The 21465-nt window shown below is 37.5% G+C and overlaps 1 protein-coding gene across 3 annotated transcripts in view; it reads right to left on the bottom strand.

Moving 5' to 3' along the window:
• The window catches only part of ARMC2 (armadillo repeat containing 2), a 157076-nt gene that overhangs the window by 34175 nt on the left and 101436 nt on the right, over window positions 1-21465 (bottom strand). For all 3 annotated transcript variants that reach the window (XM_027856463.1, XM_027856471.1, XM_027856478.1), the window contains exon 12: window positions 17694-17793. In XM_027856463.1, the coding sequence (XP_027712264.1) occupies window positions 17694-17793 (100 nt within the window). The remainder of the gene's footprint in view (window positions 1-17693; window positions 17794-21465) is intronic.

Genomic DNA, 21465 nt, shown 5'->3' with positions numbered 1-21465 from the left:
TGAAAAGTTTTTGCACAACCAAAGCCAATTTAATCAAGGTTAGAAGAGAAGCAGAAAGCTGGGAAACAATTTTTACAATCAGTGTCTCTGATAAATGCTTCATTTCTAAAATATATAGAGCTGAGTCAAATTTATAAGAACATAAATCATTCCCCAATTGATAAATGATCAAAGGATATCAACAGGCAGTTTTCAGAGGAAGAAATTAAAGCTATCTTTAGTCATATGGAAAAATGCTCTAAATCACTATTGATTAGAGAAATGCAAATCAAAACAACTCTGAGGTACCACATCACACCTATCAGACTGGCTAACATGACAAAACAGGAATATGTTAAATGCGGGAGATGATGTAAAAAAACTGGAACACTAATGTATTGCTGGTGGAGTTGTGAACTGATCTAACTATTCTGGAGAGCGATTTGGAACTGTGCCCAAAGGGCTATAAAATGTGCATACCCTTTGACCTAGAAATATCACTTCTAGGTCTGTATCACAAAGAGATCATAAAAATGGGAAAAGGACCCACATGTACAAAAATATTTATAGCAGCTCTTTTTGTGGTGGCCAAGAATTGGAAATAGAGGGGATGCCTATCAATTAGGGAGTGGCTGAACAAGGTATGTTATATGAATGTAATGGAATACTATTGTTCCATAAGAAATGATGAACAGGCAGAATTCAGAAAAACCTGAAAGGATTTGCATGAACTGATGCTGAGTGAAGTGAGCAGAACCAAGAGAACACTGTACATAGTAAAAGCAACACTGTGCAATGATTAACTTTGATAGGCTTAGCTCTTCTCAGCAATGAAAGAATCTAAGACAACTTCCAGAGATTCATGATGGCAAGTGCTATCCACATCCAGAAAAAGAACTATGGAGTCAGAATGCAGATTGAAGAATACTATTTGCTCTCTCTCTCTCTCTTTTTTTTTTTTTGTTTCTTCTTTCTCGTGGTTCCTCCCATTGGTTCTAATCCTTCTTTACAACATGACTAATGTGAAAATATGTTCAATATGAATGTATATGTAGAGCCTATATAAGATTATATACTGTCTTGGGAAGAAGGGAAGGGAGGGAAAGGGAGAAAATTCAGAACTCAAAATCTTATAGAAGGGTATGTTGAAAACTAAAAATAAGCTAATTAAGTAACAACAAGAGAAAAAAGAAATGTGTGTGTAGTTTGAAGTTGCAAAGTGGGAATCAAGATTTGATTTGTAGACCCTTATCCCATTCTATAAAATACACCCAAACTACAAATGTCCTTAGCAAGTTGTTATTGTCCAGTTGTTTTTCAGTTCTGTCAACACTTTGTGACCCCATTTGGGTTTTCTTGACAAAGATACTGGAAAAGTTTGCCACTTCCTTCTCCAGTTCATTTTATAGATGAGGAAACTGAGGCAAACAGGGTTAAATGACTTACACAGGTTCACACAGCTATTAAGTGTCAGAGGCCAGAACTGAACTCAGAAGAGTCTTCCTGACTCAAGGCTTGGGACTCTATCTACTGCATCACTTAGTAGCAGTGTTCATAAATGGAGGCTATAAAATTTAACCAACCTAGATAAAAATAATGTGCTCCATTATTAATCCTTCCTTTATGGATAATGGATAATCGATAAGAACATTGGTATTTAGTTATACCAACTGGAAATATGGAAGCTCCCTTACCCTTCTATGACCAGTGGGGCCCCCATGACTCCCCTGACCCCTGCCTTAACCTTCAGGCAGGACTAAGAACTGTACATCTTCTCTGTCACATCATATATACTCCCTTCCACCCCCTTCACATCCTCTCAGGGACTAATAATCAATTCAATATTATCTCTACTATTTGTAAGGGGCATGACAGTCTACTGCTCTATGGCTCCCATCCCTGTGTTTCAGAGTAATAGGCATCTAGGTCAAAATCATTTTTAAAAAATCAGTTAAGCACCAAAGAATGCCAAAGTGTAAGTAATGATTTTAAATACAAAATACAAAATTTTAAATACAAAAGCATCTGAAATCCCTTCTTATTTAAGCAGTTTGTCCTGGATGTTTTTGTGTTTAATATCACTGCCACACTTTCTGGCTAAATGATGGTGGTGGAGAGGAGGCAGTTCTACAAGGTGAAACCAGTGGCTGCTTTTAAAAAGCCAGAAGTGATCCTCAAAGTTGGGGGGTGGGGGTGGGGAGGGGAAAGGAGCCAAGAACTGCAGCATGTTCTGAAAAAGGAGTAAACTGAAAGAATAAAGAATGTCAAGGCAGGGGCCCTAATGAGAAAACAAAGAATTTGGCCAAATGAGAGCATCTATGAACCAGGTAAAAAGTCATTATTTCTTCCACTAGGCAAAAAGAAGAGAAGGAAAAAAAGAGATGGGACTACTCTACAAAGAGATGGGACTACTCCCTTTTAGAAGGGAGTCCTTCCTTAGGGAAGGGACAAAGAAACCCTCCCAAACACTATTCATTAGATCTAAAGAGCATGAGGAGGAAAATCAAGGTCCTTAGGAAGGTTAGGCTTTACCGTTCTACAACCTGTTAACCTTGTTGCTCTCCCTTCCACTGTGCTGAAATTACCTTCTATCTATTTATGCATCTAACTTTACCTTCTACCTATTTATACACTCGAGCGGGCGTGCACACACACGTCTATATGTTTACATGTACACACAAATGGAGGCAGGGAGGAGGAAGGAAGGGAAAGAGAGAGATTGGGGAAGTGGGGGAGAGACAGACAGATACATATATCGTTTCTACTCAACAGAATGTAAACTCTTTGAGGGCAGGGGCTGTTTTATTTTTGACTTTGTATTCTTGGTGTCTAGCACAGTAACCACCACATAGGAGGCACTAATTAAATGCCTGTTAATTGACTGATATCAGTAGGGAAAGATCAGCTAGTTAGATTAAAAAGTAGTTTCTGCTCCTTTCAGTTATCCCACGATTCATTTTGAAATCACCACAATTTCTACCCACAAACCCTTTGCCAGAATATTCCAGTTAATCTAGGTTTTACAAGGTTAATCAAAGTACATAGAGGTCTGAAGAAAGATAATTATCTTAAAAGGGGTCATACCTAGAATTAGTTAAATATGACCCCCAAAGTTGAACATGAGAACACAAGCCCACAGTTTGAGAAGGCCTCTGCTAGGGCAGCAGTTCTAAAATGAAAACAAATTAATGAAAACTAAAGATAGAATTTTAAAATAAGCTAAACAAACTAGCACCTGTCATACTGAGTTGTTAATTAAGACTCAAAAATAAAGTACATCTTATGATATTCTAACTCTCCACAGCGAGAACAAGAAGAGCTCTACAGAAGTAGTCTGTATTTACAGACAGAATAACAGAATCTCCAGATTGCCAGGAGCCTTGGAAGAGCTGTCCAGTACAAACCACACTTGTACATGAATCTTCTCCATAACCCCCCTGACAAATGGTCCTTCACCCTCTGTTTGAAGACATTCAGAACCACTGTAGAAATTATTCCCCTCAGTAAAAAAACAAAACAAAATTCCTCTATCCCACAATCTCACCCCTCCTTCTCTGTGTCCTCTGTAAACCTGCATTTTACAGATTTTCAAATACCCATTTTACAGATTAGAAAACCAGGGCACTTAGAAGTGATTAGCCCAAGGTAAAAAGTGGCAGAAGTAGAAGGGAACCCCAGATCATCTGATTTCACATTCAAAGTTCATAACATGAAGGTGATCTAGGGAGCATAATATAATCCAGAAAATCTGATAAGATATAAATAATCACCTTCACAATTTGGCTTGTGACCTTTCAAAAAATATGGCAAGTTTTAAAAAGATTCATTTGACACATTTTACTTAAATCTTTTTTCAGTAAGCTGTCATAAAATGGGGAAAACGATTCCAGAAATGAACCAAGTTTACAGGTGCAACATATGAAATGCTAAGTGTACAGATGCTTATATCATAGCCACTTGCCAGGAGTCAAAAGTAACAGCTTTGATTCTGCTCATCCCAGTAGTTATTAAGCTTGTCTGTCAACATATTTGTGTCCATAGCAAATGCACATTTAGATCACAAAAATCAAGCAACACATTCACATTTATAAATGAAAGGGATTTGTGCTACTGCACTGCATAATTCACTGTTTGTCAAGACATCTGACCAAACGCTAAAGTTTAGTTCTGAAACAAACGCTTTTAATGAAGCCAAATACAACGATGAGCTTAGTCTTTTCTAACAATTTTACACAGACTTCAGTTCTTAGATGTGCTCTGGATTTTGGTCAAAGTGAAATAAAAGAAATGAGTGAGAGAAAAGCCTCACATGTTTGCTGATGTGAAGCTCTTTCTAGAGGATTTAGAAAAAGGCCCAAGGTGGATTCCCAACATCTACCCCTGTGTATTACATTTCCTGTGCAGATAAAATTCAATTCCAATTTCTTAAGGGTCCACATGCAAGGCTCTGTGTTAGACTGGTGATATAAAGAGGGAAAACAGTACAGTCCCCATCCCTTCAAGGAGTATATGGTCTAAAGAAGCACTAAAAGGGGTCAGGAATGGAAAAAGTTTAAGAAGCACTAGTCTAAAGAATGGGGTGGAAATAGGGAGACAAAACCATTTATACAAAAAGTAACGATATAGCTCAAAATGTGATAAGTATATTGGAGAGGACTCAGAGGAGGAGAGATATTGGGGGGATAGAATTTCTTTTTTTTTTTTTTTGCTGATGGGAATCATTTTTACCTGGATATCAAAAAAGGCTGTTTGAAAAACACATGGCTCTGAAAAGTCGACAGGGTTTTTTGTTTTATTGGTAAATCAAATCATATTTTAAATGTAATTGGGGGATATGGCTATTTAAAGGAGACTAAAGGAGTACCATAATGAAGGCAACTCAATAGGGCTTTATCCCAAGACACCAACATGGAGGACATATCCTCCCTGTCATTTTCAGGCACCCAGTGCCTTGCAGTCCTCTGCAGCATATTGTGACTCCAATTCTTTACCCAGCACCAGGCTGCTACCCCAAAGGTCTTGTCACTGGAATAGTCCTATCCTGGGCTTCCTTCTCCACCCAACAAAGATCAACAACAAAACAACAACAGTCACCAAAAAGGTACAGGAAGGACTCTCTGAAGGATGGGGCACCTCCATTCCCAGCATGAAAGTACTCATGGTTAGACAGCCCTCTGCACTATTGTGACCAACCCTACCCCCACACTCTGTCCAAAGACCAGTGAACTGATATACTATTGGAGGAAATGAACCACATCAATACTGATATTCTTGTGATTAAAAAGAAATCATTCAACAAAAGAAAGTTGCAGCTCAATGAATGGATGGCTTAAAGATTCTTCTTGGACAAACAGGAGTTAATAGAGTTGGTTTCATATGTCCAAGCAAAGTAACAAATTTCATTTCCTGGAACATTTTATATTACAATGATTGTGATAAACAAGAACAAAAAACCACTACAAAGTTAACTATAGCATATGCTCCAATAAAAATTATAGAGAATGAAGAGCTATTGAAGCCTAGAATTGGTAAGTGGAAGAAGACAGATACCACATTCAATTACCATTAAGTTCTTCAAAAGTTAACTGATATAAAATAGTGGCCACACTGTAGAGGCCAAAAGTGCCCAGAAATTGCCTGGGCCAAAAATCAATGATCTCTTTGACTAGTAGAGACAGATGGTGCTCCAGGGCAAGACTGGAATATCAACTATTTATAAAATATTACTGTGGAGAAAGACAGATTATGAGCAGTTTTACCTTTTACAATAGTTGCTTGTTTTTTTTAAAGGCATGGAAATCAAAACAAGTATTTAAAAGGCTAGGCATGAGACCTAAATAAAGTCATCACATCACCCAAAGAGCATTCACAAACAAAACTGGCAGGAGAAAAACAAATAAATTAATCTGTCATCACTTCTATATTGATCTATTCTCAGCTACAGCATAGTGATTGCCACATTTGGACCTGAAAACCTCAATCTCCAAGTACTCTTAGAATAAGTAAAGATGGCACAGTTTGGAAGAGTAGCATGAGCAAATCAATGGTTCAGCAAGGGAATCAGAGCTAGAGGTTACACAGTCTTGAAAGCACAGGAGGAGGCCTTTACAAGATATCTCAGGAAAAAGATGAACAATACTCAGAAAAAGCAGCCCTCGGGAATATTTTTAAAAACTACTGATCCCTAAGCCTATGCCTACTTTCTCATCTTTATGAGGATGATCTCCTTGTGTGTTATGAGTATTGCTGCTGGAAATATGAGGAGGAAATCAGCAATCTTTTTACAAATGCTTCTCCACAGCAGACTACATATAATCACATAATTGACTAAAATGTACAGAGAAAATAAAATCTCAACTGCACTTGACAATAACCACAAAAAATGCATTCAATTCAGTGAAGCAAAACATATATTTAAAGATACTCCTCCAAAAAGGAGTCTCTTCATCCACATATGTTAAGATTATATAAGATTCCTTGATAAATACAAGAACAGAATAACTGTGTGTCAATGACTATGATTAACATGAAGAGAAGCCTAAAACAAGGAGACATTTTCACACCACCATGCCTTTCCACTGGCCATGCAATAAGCCACACTCTCCTCACCCCGCCTATTAGAATATCTCTTTTCTTCCAAGATGCAGCTCAAGCACCACTTCCTATGTGAAGCTTTTTCTGATCTTCTCAAGTACCAGTGCCCTCACTTCTACACTATGTATCTATTCTATTCTTAAATATCTACATTTTTAATTTTTATTTATATTCATATTTCTTTATATTTCTGTTTTATTTTAATTATATTTTAATTTCTCATTTCTATTTCTTATTTTTATATTTTTTATATATTTTAATTTCTATTTCTTATTTATTCTTTTTATTTATTTTTATATTAATTTATAATTTATTTATATATTTATTTATTTTAAAATATATTTTATTTATTTATATTTATTATTTATTCTCTTTATTTGATTTTAACTATGCATTTATTCTATTTTATTCTTATTTATTCATTTATATTATTTATTTTCTTTATTCTATTTTAACTATGTATTTATATACACCCTTGTCTCTCTCACTGAAATGTGAGTTTCAAAGGGGGATTGTTTCATTCTTTATTATTTGTATTGCCAGGACCTGGCATAGTGCCTGGCACATTGTAGGCATTTAATACTTGATTAAGTATCGGAACAAGTCCTTTCTCAATGAGGAACAGCTAGATAGAGAATGGATTGGGATCTGGAGACACTTGAGACAGGGAGAAAAATTAAGAGACTATTTAAACAGCCCTAGTGAGAGGTGATAAGGGGCTGAACTAAGGTGGTGGCCGTTTGACTGGAGAGAAGGGGAGGTATTTTAGACATGTTATGGAGGAATGTTAGAAACAACAAAAGTTGACAACCAGTTGGATATGCTGGGGCAAGTAAGAATGAAGAATCAAAAACGATTGCAGCTGAGAATCTGGGTAACTAAGAGCATGGTGGGGCTATATGCATAAATAAGGAATCTCTTGAGAGGGGTGGATTTGGAGGAGAGAGAATAAATAATTTTGTTTTAGGCATGTTGACTGCAAATTTGAAACATTCAACAGGATGCCGGTGATGTGGGACTGTAATGAGAAAGAGAGAATAGGGCTACATAGATAGATCTGGGAGCATCTGCATAGAGGTGATAATTAAAGCCATGAGATCTGATGAAGTCACCAAACGACAGAGTGTATAGAGAGGAGAGTGCTTATGTTTGGAATAGGCAGAGTAGAGGGACGATGTGTTGGATCGAGAACTAAGCAGGAGGAAGAGAGGAGATGGGATTACATCTGTGAAACCATACAGTGCTTTTAATGATCTCAAGCTGTGCCCCAGAACAACGACCCATCTTCTCAACATAAACTGTCCCCCAGAAAAGTCCTATGTGTGCATACTTGGAACAACCTGATCTCTGAGAAATCAAGTAGGGATGACCCAAAGGACAATGGAGAGACACGTGCTGGGTACATTCAGGCTGCAGACCATGTCTAGTAATGGTCGGTGAGTGATGTAAAGGTTACCTATCACAAAAAGAAGCAGACCCTTCATGTGGTGAGTGCATGGGATAACAGGCTGAAGGTCTGAATGGACTCGTACTCATAGGATGTAAAATGGAAACCTTGAAGAAGGCCCTCAGGATGTTGGGATGGGGTCTGTGGAGACTATGGTGGAACAAGAATTACTGCACGGTATATAGTGCAGTAACCATCTTCACCAATGTAGGGGTATCCTCCCCTTTGATGAGAATATAGATCAGAAACTAAAGAAACTTTAAAAGTTTCCATTTTTGTGTACTGGGCTTTCTTAAAGTAAATTATACCTCTGGAGGGACCTTTGTCATAATCGTCTCACTAACATAACATAACATGACATAACATAACATTTTTCCCTTCTAAAAGGGAAAAAAAGAAACCACAGTGACTACATGAGCTTGGCTAGCTAATTCATGTGCAACATGCCTCACAGAACACAGGAAACCCAGAGCTGAAGCCTTCTAACCAAAGGGACTCTGGGACTACTAGTACTGCAGGTACAGATCACGGAGAAGGATATTACCTTGGGTTCAAGTTAAATGGTGTTTTGTTTTGTTTTTTAAACAGAGTATCACTAATCAAGAGGTATATAATTGCAGCTATATCAGACTTGCATTAGCTATAGAAAGGCTTGCTATGACACCACTCTGGCAGAGGAAATAGGTGATAGTCTAACATAATCCCTTTATATTTTTCCCTGGGAAGGAATTCCACAATTGGTTATTAGGTATAAGTCCTTTTGGGAAATAGCAGGCACCACAGAGATCGATGAGCTCAGGACTTGTTTGTCAAAATTACAAGTGAAGATCTTTTCCCAAACATCTGGAAATTCTTGATAATTTGGTTCAAATATGCCAGAATTTTCAACCACTCTAGGATAGAGAAAGACTGACCCTGTGTGGCTGACTTGCTAAATCACTCGCAAAATCCCTTGAGATTTTCCAGAAAAAATCTACCATCATGGCATGACAGAAAAATCAAACACTTCCAGTCAGCCGGCCAGTAAGCACTTATTAAGTACCTACTATGCACCAGGCACTACGCTAAGCACTGGGGTTACAAAGAAAGGCAAAAGACAGCCCTGGCCATCGCAGAGCTCACAAACTAATGGAGGAGAAAAGAAGAAAATAACTATATACAATCTACATGCAGAATAAATAGGAAATAATGAACATAGGGAAGACACTAAACTTAAGAGGGATTGGGAAAGCCTTTCTTTCTTTCTTTCTTTTTTGTTTTTTTAGTGAGGCAATCGGGGTTAAGTGACTTGCCCAAGGTCACACAGCTAGTATGTGTCGAGTGTTAGGTCTGAGGCCGGATTTGAACTCACGTCCTCCTGACTTCAGGGCCAGTGCTCTATCCACTGCACCACCTCGCTACCTGGAAAAGCCTTTCTGTAGAAGGTGGGAGTTTTGAGACTTGAAGAGGGAGCACATTCTGAGCATAGGGGGGAGCCACTAAAAACAGCCAGAGCAGAGATGGAGTATCTTCATCATGGAACAGTAACAAGGGCAGTGTCACTAGATCGAAGAGTACTTGGGGGTTGTAACGTGTTAAGAAGACTTGTAGGCAAGTGGAACTAGAGTATGAAGACCTCTGAATGTCAGAGGATTCTGTATTCAGGCCTCGAGGTAACAGGGAACCACTGGAGCTTATTGTGTAGAGGGGTGACAGTCGGACCTGAGTTTTAGGGAAATCATTTTGGTAGCTGAATGTGGAAAGAGACTCAAGGAAGACAGACTTGCCAGCAAACAGGCTATTAGAAAAGTTCAGGTGTGAGTTGATAAGGGCCTGCACCCCGGTGGCAGGGTCAAAGAAGAAAAGGGAGCATATTTAAGAGGTGGTGCAAAGGGGAAAAACAGACTGCACATGTGGGAATGAGAGACAGTGTGGAGTCCAGGACAAACCTAGGTTGCGAGCCTGGGGGACTGGCAGGATGGTGGTACCCACAACAGTAACAGAGAAGGTTGGAAAGGGGGAGGATTTGGGGAAAAGATAATGAGCTCAGCTTTGGAGATGTAGAGTTTAAAATGTCTACTGGATATTCAGTTCAAGATATCTGAAAGATAGTTGTAGATGTAAGATTGGAGATCAGCAGAGAAGCTAGGGCAGATTTGAGAATCATCAGCAGAGAGAGGGTAATTATATTCACGGAAGCTGATGAGATCTCCAAGTGAAATAGTACAGAGACAGAAGAGAAGGGGGCCCAGGTCAGAGCCCTTTGAGACACTCATAGTTAGTGAGCATGACCTGAACGAGGATCCAGAAAAGGAGAATGGGAAAGGACTGGTCGGAGAGGTGGGAAGAGAACTGTGAGAGAGTGGTGTCCTGAAAACCTGGACAGAAGAGAGTATCAAGGAGAAGAGAGTGACCGACAGTGCTGAAAGGATGCAGAGAGGTCAAGAAAAACGAGGACTGGCAAAAGGTTTCTGGATTGCGCAATTAGGAGATGACCGGTAACTCTGGAGAAAGCAATTTCAGCTCTCCCAAGAGCTCTTTTACTATTTTAGACTTAGGAATATGTCTTCAAGTTATCATCTTGTCAACCATTATGTGTGAACTTCAATATGCTGATTTTAGATCTGTTTGAGGTTTTTAATATTAAATATGCGTATAATAATGGGACCATGTTTTCCACTCTGGTGTTTCTAGATTTCTTTGCATGGTACTTTGTAGGGCTTGTCATAAGTTCTAGGCAGGGGGGAGAAAGAGGTGAGGGAGTAATGAGAATTGGAAAGGTAAATGGAAAAGACTTTTCCAAAATCTTAAAAAGACTCAGTAGGGTGTGCTATTTGTTTTCCCTACCTACACCGTGAGGTGACGAAGAAGTGACTAGAATTCAGTCGCTAAAATTGCTAAGTTGCTAAAATTAAGGACCGGGCACTATCAGTTGGTAACAAGTCGGGAAGTTTTCAGAGCTCCTCAGTGATGCCCTTTGGTAATAGCTAGGAATACATATGGCCTTAACTAAACAGCTATAAATATATTAACTAGACCAGAGGCGTACTAGCCTATCTTTTAAGAGCTTGCAGGGGACAAGAAATTTGTAGACGACTTTAAATGGAAATATCAAGGAAAAAAAAGGATCTCCCTCAGTTTTCTCTATAAAGGTGACTGCTGTCTGAACACAACCCCAAGTATCAACATTTGCTGATCTATGCAGTGACCATAACTTTGATTTGTTTGATTTGCTATCAACCCTAAATTCCTTTCCCACATCAAGGAGCCTCCAGACGCTGTAAGTCTGGAGCAGCTGTAAAGGCACCACCAGGGAAAATTTTCTTGACTATAAATCAAATACAAGTCCTTTTTATAGTTTTTGTTTTATGTTATAATAAACCTGTCCTATGATCTTTGAAAACACAGTCTCTGGCACATAGTAAGTACTTAAAAATGTTTACTGATTGATTATTGTTTATTGTTTAAATGTTTATTGATTGAGCCCAGATGGGGAAAATATGAACTAAACATTATTAGTTATTGAGAAGTTTCCAAGATCAAATTCAAGCTGTGTGAATTCAGGGCTTCAGTTCTGGGATCACAGGTTACAATAATAACTTACATTTACAGTGTTTCCCAATTAAACCCAAACTTACTGCTGGTGGCAGCAACCACCAGACAACCATTTTTCCTTCTAGTCCACCCTTCATAGCCACCATAAAGGGAAGCAGCTCCTACGGAAAAAGGGGCTGCCATGCCCACCAACTTCAGACCAACTGCCACACATAAGACAGGCAAGTCAATCTAGCTGAAGTAGTGTGGTCCCCTAAGGGAGAAACAGGAGGCAACAATATGTGCCAGGCAAATCAAACTATCATGTCAGCTGGGATAGTGGCCCCATCTCCCCTTAAATCCAAAAAGGGTAAGCCCAAGACCCTGAACCCAAGAGCTCTGGGAATAGGGACATTTAATAATGACATTAAAAAGAGGTATAAACATCTGTTTTGCCACTGCACCCTAAGGCTCATGTTTTTTCATGTCTTGCAGCTGAAACCCTCCAGAACATTCATGCAATCAGCAAAGTGTCATCTGCTAACAGGAACAACTAAAGTACCAAATCGTCTATTTGGAATCTCTCTTTGATTTGAAATCTGAGCAGGATATCCACCATGATGGTAACAAACACCACCGGCAAGCATGTATTTCCCTATTTCATGTCTCACACTGATAATCAGAAGACCAATGAACAAAATTATCTTTCAATAAGTCATATGATTTAACTACCAGATTTGCTTACATAATTCCTCACATTTTATGGAAAATGCTAAATTCTTTCATACTCTTCCAAACACAGTAAACTCTGCTAATGCTGCCTCTAAGATACAACCTGGCCCCTGGTGGCCTACTATTCTCTTCAAATAGGCCTCTGACGGTCTTGTAAAATGAAAGAAGACCTTCGTGTATTTGCTACTGAAGTACTCTGCCCCAAAGTTTCTCTTGTTTTCTCTCTATGTGCATTTCCCATAACACCAGACCACAAAGCAGGATGTTATCCAAAGGGAAAAACAATGATGAAGCAGGATATTATCCAATAGGAAACACAATCAGAACAAATTAAATAATGCTGGTTCCAAACATGATCTTGCATAAAGTAATGAGGTAACTCTATTCTCTCAAAGAATAAAGTGAAATCTATTCAACAGCTTCTAAATGTCAAGAAAACTTTTTAGTAAGAGGTATGTAAATTGATAGGCACAGTTAAGCTTTAGAAACAAATGTCTAAAATCTAAAACATTCCTTCAGATGTATGTAATTTTTAAAAAATTCCATGAATAAAAGGGTATCCCAAAAATAAATTTCTAAGACTGAAAATGAGATAAACGAGATAGTAAACATTATTCCTATAACTAATCCTGAGGCAGTACAGGAAAGGTTAGTTCTACTGACATAAGTTTCTGGAGACCTAATGATTGTTTCCAAGGGCAATGATAACGTAAGCTTTTGTCTCAGAACCCAAGTGAAAAGCAGGGTATAACAAAAGCAATTTACTTTATATTAACACATTGATATCCTGCTTTATGTTTTTTTGAAACTTATTTCATTTTAGGAGAAAACAGAAAAATTATTTTCAGGTGCTTGTGGTATTAGTGTGGGCTCAGGAGGAAAAAAAACAACACAGAGGGGTCACTTTAAGTCTTTGATTTGCCTGCCAATTATGATAAAGTCAGCCCATCAAATAAAATATTTTACAGAGAATAAAATCTTGCATTTCCTCCTCAGAAGTATGAGAAGGGAATGGGGGAAGAGGGGAATACCTGAAGAAGTAAACAATAGAGTAAATATAGTGAATGCTTCTTGGTAGCATATACTTTTTTTCATACTATCAAAAGATAGTTTGATTTCACAGAGAAAAAGAGAAATGATTTGTTTTCTCTTTTAAGAAAAATGTCAAATGTGGCCTGAAAGTTAAAAAAGGTTTACCGAATTATTCCTATCTCAAAGCCCTTTAACTGATCCATGACCTCATCCATGAAGGCATTCCTTACCCTGGTGAACAAATTGTAATCCAGCCACACTTTGGAACAAGTGAGTCCTCATCCACATCTTCTGACATACTGGAAGCCAGAGATCATTTTCTGAGTCTCTAGTAATACCTGGGTCACTGTGCAGCAACACTCAGACTGTCTCTTACTCTCAGAAAGCTCATCTCCTTTCCCAGTCACATTTTTTTCTGGATAATGTCCCTAATGCCCTTTCTTGAACTGAAATCATCACTGATAATATACTGAAGCCTACTTATGTTGCCCCATGCCTCTCCATTCCTCAAGTGTCTTTGAGTCTTTAAAGACTGGATTCCCTGACTCAGAGTCATGCAACATCTCAGGAAGAATATTGATATTAAGGAGGTGGTTTCAGGGAAAAAACCTTGAGGGCATTAAAAGCACAGAACAACTTCCCAAAGGCAATCCAGCCTACCTCCTTCTGTTCAACTCTGAGCCTGGTGCAGTGTTCATCAGCACTCTGTCCAAGGTAGAGGTACTGATGGGCCAGTCCTATGGGCTACGTGTAATATGCTCTTCAATGGTAGAGACAGTCTTACTTTTGTACCTGTATGTTGAGAACCTATTACAGTGCCTAGTTCAACAAGCATTGCTTAATCAATGCTTGTTGACTGATAGTCTGGACCACAGGCATAATTCTTTTGGCTTTCCCTGTGTGGATAATACAGTAACACTCTTTTGTGTGATAATGGAAGCTCTACAGAGTTCTGTAAAACAGTCAACACAATGTCATCCTTAAACAGGACTTCTCGAACAACTTTACCATCTACACTGTCTCTTCTATTTGGATATACTGTGTTGAACATTTTGCAAACATAGAGCAAATACATAGGGGACCATTTATCTCTCTGTTTTACACATTACTTGATATTAATAACCAAAAGATCTTCAAACAAAGTTATCTCTATCGCTATGTTTTTCATGAAATCTTTTTTTCTTTTTCGTAATTAATTTATTTTGAATTATCAACAATCACTTCCACAAGCTTTTGAGTTTAAAATTTTTCTCCCCCTCCCTCCCCAAGATGGCGCACAATCTGATACAGGCTATACATATACATTCTTATTAAACATATTTTCACATTAGTCACGTTGTAAGGAAGACTTAGAACCAATAGGAGGAACCACCAGAAAGAGGAAACAAAACACAACAGAAGAAAAAAAAATAGCAAATAGTATGCTTCGATCTGCATTCAAACTCCACAGTTTTTTCTTCTTTGTGGATAGCATTTTCCATTATGAGGCCTTTGGAGATGTCTTAGAACCTTGTATTGCTGAGAAGGGTTAAGTCTATCAATATTAGTCATCGCACAACGTGGCTGTTACTGTGTACGTTTTCCTGGTTCTGCTCACTTCACTCAGCATCAGTCCATACAAGTCTTTCCAGGTTTCTCTGAAGTCAGCCTGTTCGTCATTTCTTATAGCACAATAGTACTCCATCACATTCATATACCACAACTTGTTCAGCCATTCCCGAATTGATGGGCATCCTCTCCAAGAAATCTTTTAAGATTCTGTCATGCATCTTGTTGAAGGAAAGCCTTTAAAGGAGTACTCTGTTCTACCAAGTCAAATGCTTCTTCATAGTCAACAAACAATAACCACAGTGGGATCTTGTGTTCTCTACATCTTCAAGTCCATTGTGTGACAGTGAAAACGATGTCTGCACCAAACCAGAGAATACTATAGTCTACTAAGTGAGAGCCACAGTCACTCAAAAGAGGTAAGCCTAGAAATCTACACCAGAAAAACCAAGTGGATGATGAATTCATATTGCCCAGATAATGACATGTAAGAGGAGGAGCCGCTGACTTAAGAATTGCAAATAGACAATGAACTGAGTCCTGAATTGAAAAGGAGGAAGAAAACAGGCTGGATAGCACTGAAGAGACTATGCCATGCATCCAATGATTCCCTAGCTTCTCCCTGAAACAAAAGTCTGTTTCATCAGAAAGATGGCGCTATATGGCTGAAAATCATGAAACATCACAGGCTGAGGACTGAAAATCACAGGGGACCTAAAGGGTAATGGAAAGATGCACTGTGGATATAATTAGCCTATGAGAAATTAGCAATGATGACTTACAAGAAGTGGAAACAACCCTGAGAGATAGGGGCTGTTATCATCTCCATTATACAGATGAGGAAACTGAGGCAGAGAGCAGTTAAGTGACTTACCTAGGGTAATATAGCTATTAAGTGTCCAAGGCAGGATTTGCACCTAACTCTTCCTGTTTCCAGGTCCAATGTTCTATCCATTGAGCCACCGAGCTCTATAAAAACCACACTGAAGGATTCTAACAACTGGAATGGACACATGAAGTTCTCAGCTCAGAAAAGTCTCTGATTTGTTCTTAAACAGAAAGGTATGACTAATTGATGATCCTTAACTATCAGTAAGTCATTAGGTTTAACAGGGAATACCTTGCTTGTTAAGAAAAACAGCTGTAAATGACTATTATGGAAATATTTTGCATGACTATACATGTATAACCTATATCAAACTGCTTGCCTTCTCAATGGGGTGGGGCATGGAGAGGGAGGAAGGGAGAGAATTTGGAACTCCAAGTTTTAAAAATGACTGTTAAAATGTTTTTTTTCCACATAACAGGGGAAAAATAAAATATTAAATAAATTAATAACTTAAAAAAAAGAAAAACAGTTGTAGTGTTAATTGAACCAACTATACCTGTCCAGAAAACGATGTCTCTAGAGTCTTCTGACTTATATTGGCAAATTAATAAGACATTTTTCTATTTATTTAAAATGCCTGTCACCATTTACAATTATCAGAGAGCCTACAAAATCCTTGAATTAAGTCTACAAAAACAGCAGCTTAATTTGACAGTCTACCAGAGCTAGATTTGGAAGTTGGTTAGTTTGCATTTTTTTTTAAATCCATAAATACAATTTCCTTTTATATGGGTCAAAGACAAAGATAAATTATGTTTTGAAACAAATGAAACAAATGACAAAACAAATAAGTTTTGTTTTGAAATACTCACAAATCCTAGGGCAAATCATGTGAAGTAAACCTCCGCTACAATACCTATGATCAAAATACCATGGCACAAAAAACAACCAAAAAGTAAAAATTTATGAATATCTCCCTCCTCCCCCCACAAATCAGGAAAAGGAAGTGAATTACATAGCATTGTATCCTCAGCATTTATTTGAATCCGAAGATTCCAATGTTGATAACACCCCCAAAAATAGGCCATAAATATTTAAATCGCTAAATTGCTCTTTGGGTCAACAAAGGGATCATGTAGATTTGAAAGCTTATTCAAAATACTCACTCTTCATCTTCTTTATGAGAAACTTTTAGCCTTTAAAGCAACATGAGTGAACAGCTCAAGTGTCCCAAGTGTAATGGTAAATTAATGTAATTACAAAAAATACCAAAGATGTGACTGGTTGTTCAAAAATGTAAGAGCACTTGAAAATTGATCAACCCAGAAGTAAAAGTTCAGGGGAACATTTATAAAGTATGTTTTTAAGTACAGTAAAAGAAATATTATTTCTATTTGTGACCAAATTATCAAGCAGCATACACTCATCTTAAATATTTAGAGAGACTTTTATTTCTTCATTTCACCATCTCGGACAGACAGAGAGAGAGAGCTATCAGAGAGGAATTAAAGTGTGATTTTAACATCGAACTCTCATATGTTTTCAGGGTGTAAGTTTTTATTTCTAAATAAGTGTGCATGATAAATAATAATACTTTTTCTTTTATTATGGTGGGTAAAAGTAATTTCTGCATTTTCAACTGATAGCAAATAAGGATCGAATTTAGTTATATCCACCCCAAAGCCAAGAAAAGCAAATACTCCCACATTTTTTGGATCACTATGCATATATCTATGACTTTCAACTTGTAAGGAAAAATCTTAACCATCTTACTGAGGAATAAAATTTTAGTTCAAGGGAAGCTTACCAGGACAATTTTATCATTTGTCTATTATTTGGTTGATCCTCTCCTACTGAAACAATTTTTTAAAAACTACTATTATCAAAAACTATTATTAAAACTATTAATATTTTCTTTCATGTTCGCAAAAGTAGGTCACTCCACACAGGCTTATAAACTTACACATAAGTACAAAAACACATCATGGAATACGGAAAAATCAGAAACAGCAAACTAACCTGCTTCTTCTCATATTGGTTTATCAGGCTCAAAAATAAGGCATAACATCTGGAACAGTCAGCCAAGGCTGCACAGCAGTCGTGACAGGAAGAAAGTTTGCTGCATACACACCATATGGGGAAATAAAAATGAAAAAAATACAAATTTTATTCTTCCATGAAACTCAAATTTGTACTCTGTCCACTGAGAAACCAAGATTCATTTAATAGATTCATTTTTAGAGTTAAAAGATCATTTAGTGCAGCCCCCATATGTAACATTCTACAGCATATACCCTACAATGCACATGGAAACATTTAAAGACTATTATCTAAAAAGCAACTATGAAATAGATTTCTACCTGTATCTGTCAAGTAAAATTGATATTTGTAAAAGGTCAAATTGTTTTATTTTTTAATATAACATTCCACTTTGATACAGCACTGTGGAAATACTGGCTTTATACCAGCTTTCAAAAAAAAATGATTCAAGACAAAGGAAAATTTTTTTTTAATTTGGATATTTTTTTTTGGCCAACGATAAGGAGATTTGACTCATAAAATATTTTATCCCATAAACACTACACAATCAAACAGGCATTAAGAGTGTTTTTCTTTACTGTTTCTAACTTGTATACCCACAATATCCTTCCAGTGAACCCTAAGGTCAGAAGCCTTTGGAGGAAACCTGGACACCTGCAGAAGAGAGCAGGCCTAAGCACTGGCAGGACAGGTAACCATGTGAGTCATAACAGGCAGGGGGTGCAACAAGGAACACTTTCTAATATTTTTTGCAAACGCACACATTTTTATGACAGAAAATTCTACTTTGTCTGGTGCGAAGATATTTTAACACTGATCAGAAAGAAGAGTTGGGGTTCCTAAGAAGTAGCAGCTCCATACATATATATATGTATGTGTGTATATATATATGTGTGTGTGTGTGTGTGTGTGTATATGTATATTTATATATGTGTGTGTGTATATATATATATATGTGTGTGTGTGTGTGTGTGTGTGTGTGTGTATGTATGTATATATCCCCCGTGAACCAGGGGGAACAGTGGCAGAAACAAGGTGAGGAAGAAAAGCAGTGATTTGAAAGTAAACATCTTTTAAAAGTCAGGTGTCCATAAGTTAGGGTGTGCTTACACATTGGGTTAATATTTTTCAGTCTTTTAACAAAGAAACCACTACAGTATTTTATTATAATAGATTTTACCTTCTGTCTGCAAAGCACAACTCAAACTTTATTTGTGGCCACAGCATTTTTAGGGATGGAGAAGGCAGCACATAATTGTATCATTTAAGAGTTGTGTTCACGTATATAAGAGAGAGTAACAACATCTGTGATATCAGTTCACGATCCAGGTCCCTGAGTGAAAAGTTGGCCAGGTGTCTCCATACTCCTGCCACAACTGCGAGTTGTGTCTGATGCAGCTGGGTTGCACTGGGCCAATCAACATCCTTCAATGGCACCTTAAGGTCCAAATCAGTGATAGAATTTTATATCAGCTTGAGGACTGAGGCCCAAATAGAATGGAAGCTCCTTTGGGTCAGAGAATAATTCTTCTTTATCTTTGTATCCCACGTGCCTAGCTACCATACTTTGCACATAAGAGGTGTTGAGCAAATGTTTGTTCCACTGATCTGGGATTTGAAGTTAAAGATGCTGGACCCCTCTGTCCAGACTGTACCCAAACTAAGGTCAATGGAACCAAGTGAATATCTAAGGGAGGGAGTGTTTTTGATCTTGTCAATCATCTTGAGAAGGCTGAGAAATTTATAAAATTAAAATGACTCCATCACAAAGCAGTAAATGTATTCTTTTTTTTTTTTAAGAGATTTCGTTGGTGTGGAACAACATAAGATAGTGGGGACAGCACTGGTCCTAAAGGCAGAAAACGCAGTTTAATATCCAGGATCCTACATTTACTTGTTGGATGAATATGACTATGCCACTTGACCTTTTTAAGATGCCATTTAATCATCTGGAAAGAAGGTGATACACTACTTGATTCACAGGATTGCTATAAAAGAAAGTGCTTTGTAAATCTTTAAGTGCTATGTCAATTTGCATTACATCATAACCCAAACCAATCTTGATAATTAACCAGCAACAGGCAAAGGACCTTTAAGTGCAGAGAAGAAACTAAAAGGACTTGAAATTTGATGGAAATCACCCTTTTTTTTACAGTGAGCTCAAACATACATGAATGCAAGTCCCAACTGCTAATCTAATCACAAGTAGCAGAGGAAGAACACTACAGCATCATACATATTCACAAAGAATCAGATCCTCAAAAAGGAATAGATTCATTCAACCAGTTTTAACTTTGAGTCTGGGATGATTGAGCAATGAGATGTCACTGAACCACTTAAAACTACCAGTAATCACGTCAACTTTCAAGTATTTGCAAGTAGACTATCCAGATTTCTGTTTATTTGTGGCATATCTTGTTTTCACCAAGTCCCTGTTAATAAAAACAAATATAAGGGTGGGGGCAAATTAAGGCAATTAATCACACCCCATTTAGCCCTGATACCTTGGAACACTTCCACCGAGTCAATAAATCAGAAGTATAAACAAGGCCCAGACACCTCTATTTAACCAAACCAAGGCTTTAGACTAGGTACTGTAAGTCCTTTATCAGTCTTAAGGTCCTTCAAAGCCATTGGATAAAACAGAGTAACAATGAAGAGGAAGTATATTGAGATAGGCTGAGAAGACTGGACCATGCCCTGCAGGTTGCATATAGAACAGCAAACCAATCCAGAAGCTAAGGATTCATGTTCCTAGAAGTAGAGAGAAGAGAAATATTCTAGCCAAGGCCTTAAGAAGAAATCATTGGGGTGTGGGGATGAAGTGAAGAGAAGAGCCAGGCATTGGCCTCAATCTGAGCTTCAGTCTTGGTATCCTTTCCCTCTTTCTCACCTTTAGCTAGGAAAAAAAAAAAAAAAAAAACTTGGGAGCTTTGAAGCCTTCAAAGGGAGTCAACCTTGCGGCCAGGGACAACAGCATTCTAGTTCTTACAGCAACTGATCATCATTCCAGGGCTTTGTTATTCTCTTTGAAAGACTGAATTTTCAGAACCTCAAACACAGCCATATTTTGTTGAAAAAAATCATTTGTAAATTGTGGATGTCCTACTGGAGAGCTATCTCCACTAATTCTCCTCCATTTTTACAAACAATCAACAGGCTGTTTTAGACATTCATTCATTCACTCATTCACTCATTCATTCAGCAGCTTCTGGAGTGCCTATTTTATATAAGGTGCTGAGAAAGATACAGTATAATGCCACTAGCTAATTTATTTTCCTGTTGCAAAACCATCCCCAGTGACTAAAAATGCACACAGTGGTGGTTATGAACATAAAGCACTTCAAAAGAATTTTTTAATGTCACTTAATATCATTTCCATTTTGGGATTACTAATTCTGCAAAAGCAATGGTCACAATATTCATGATTGAATGGAAACCATGACTCTAAAAGTTTAGGAAAAACATGTGTAAGTAATAGCTCCACAGTTACAGATTCACTAAGATTTTGAGAAAAATAAATCATATGTATGAATTCAGGAAATACTTTAAGGATACAGCATTATTTCAGTACCAGGTAATGGAACCTAATATCTACCTTTAAATGATCTGAAATAATCTTTCAAGCAGGAAGATTACAGAGTTCTGACTCATAAAGAAGAAACATATTAACATATAATAAAACAAACGTAAAACTGAAAGAACCACAATGCTTTAATTAAGAGTACTAGAATATGAGAACATCTTCTAT

The sequence above is a fragment of the Vombatus ursinus genome, unplaced genomic scaffold, assembly GCF_900497805.2.
Source record: "Vombatus ursinus unplaced genomic scaffold, bare-nosed wombat genome assembly UNPS02000582.1, whole genome shotgun sequence".
NCBI lineage: Eukaryota > Metazoa > Chordata > Mammalia > Diprotodontia > Vombatidae > Vombatus > Vombatus ursinus.
The sequence above is the reverse complement of the archived record's forward strand: the minus strand, read 5'-3'. Positions and strand labels throughout refer to the sequence as shown.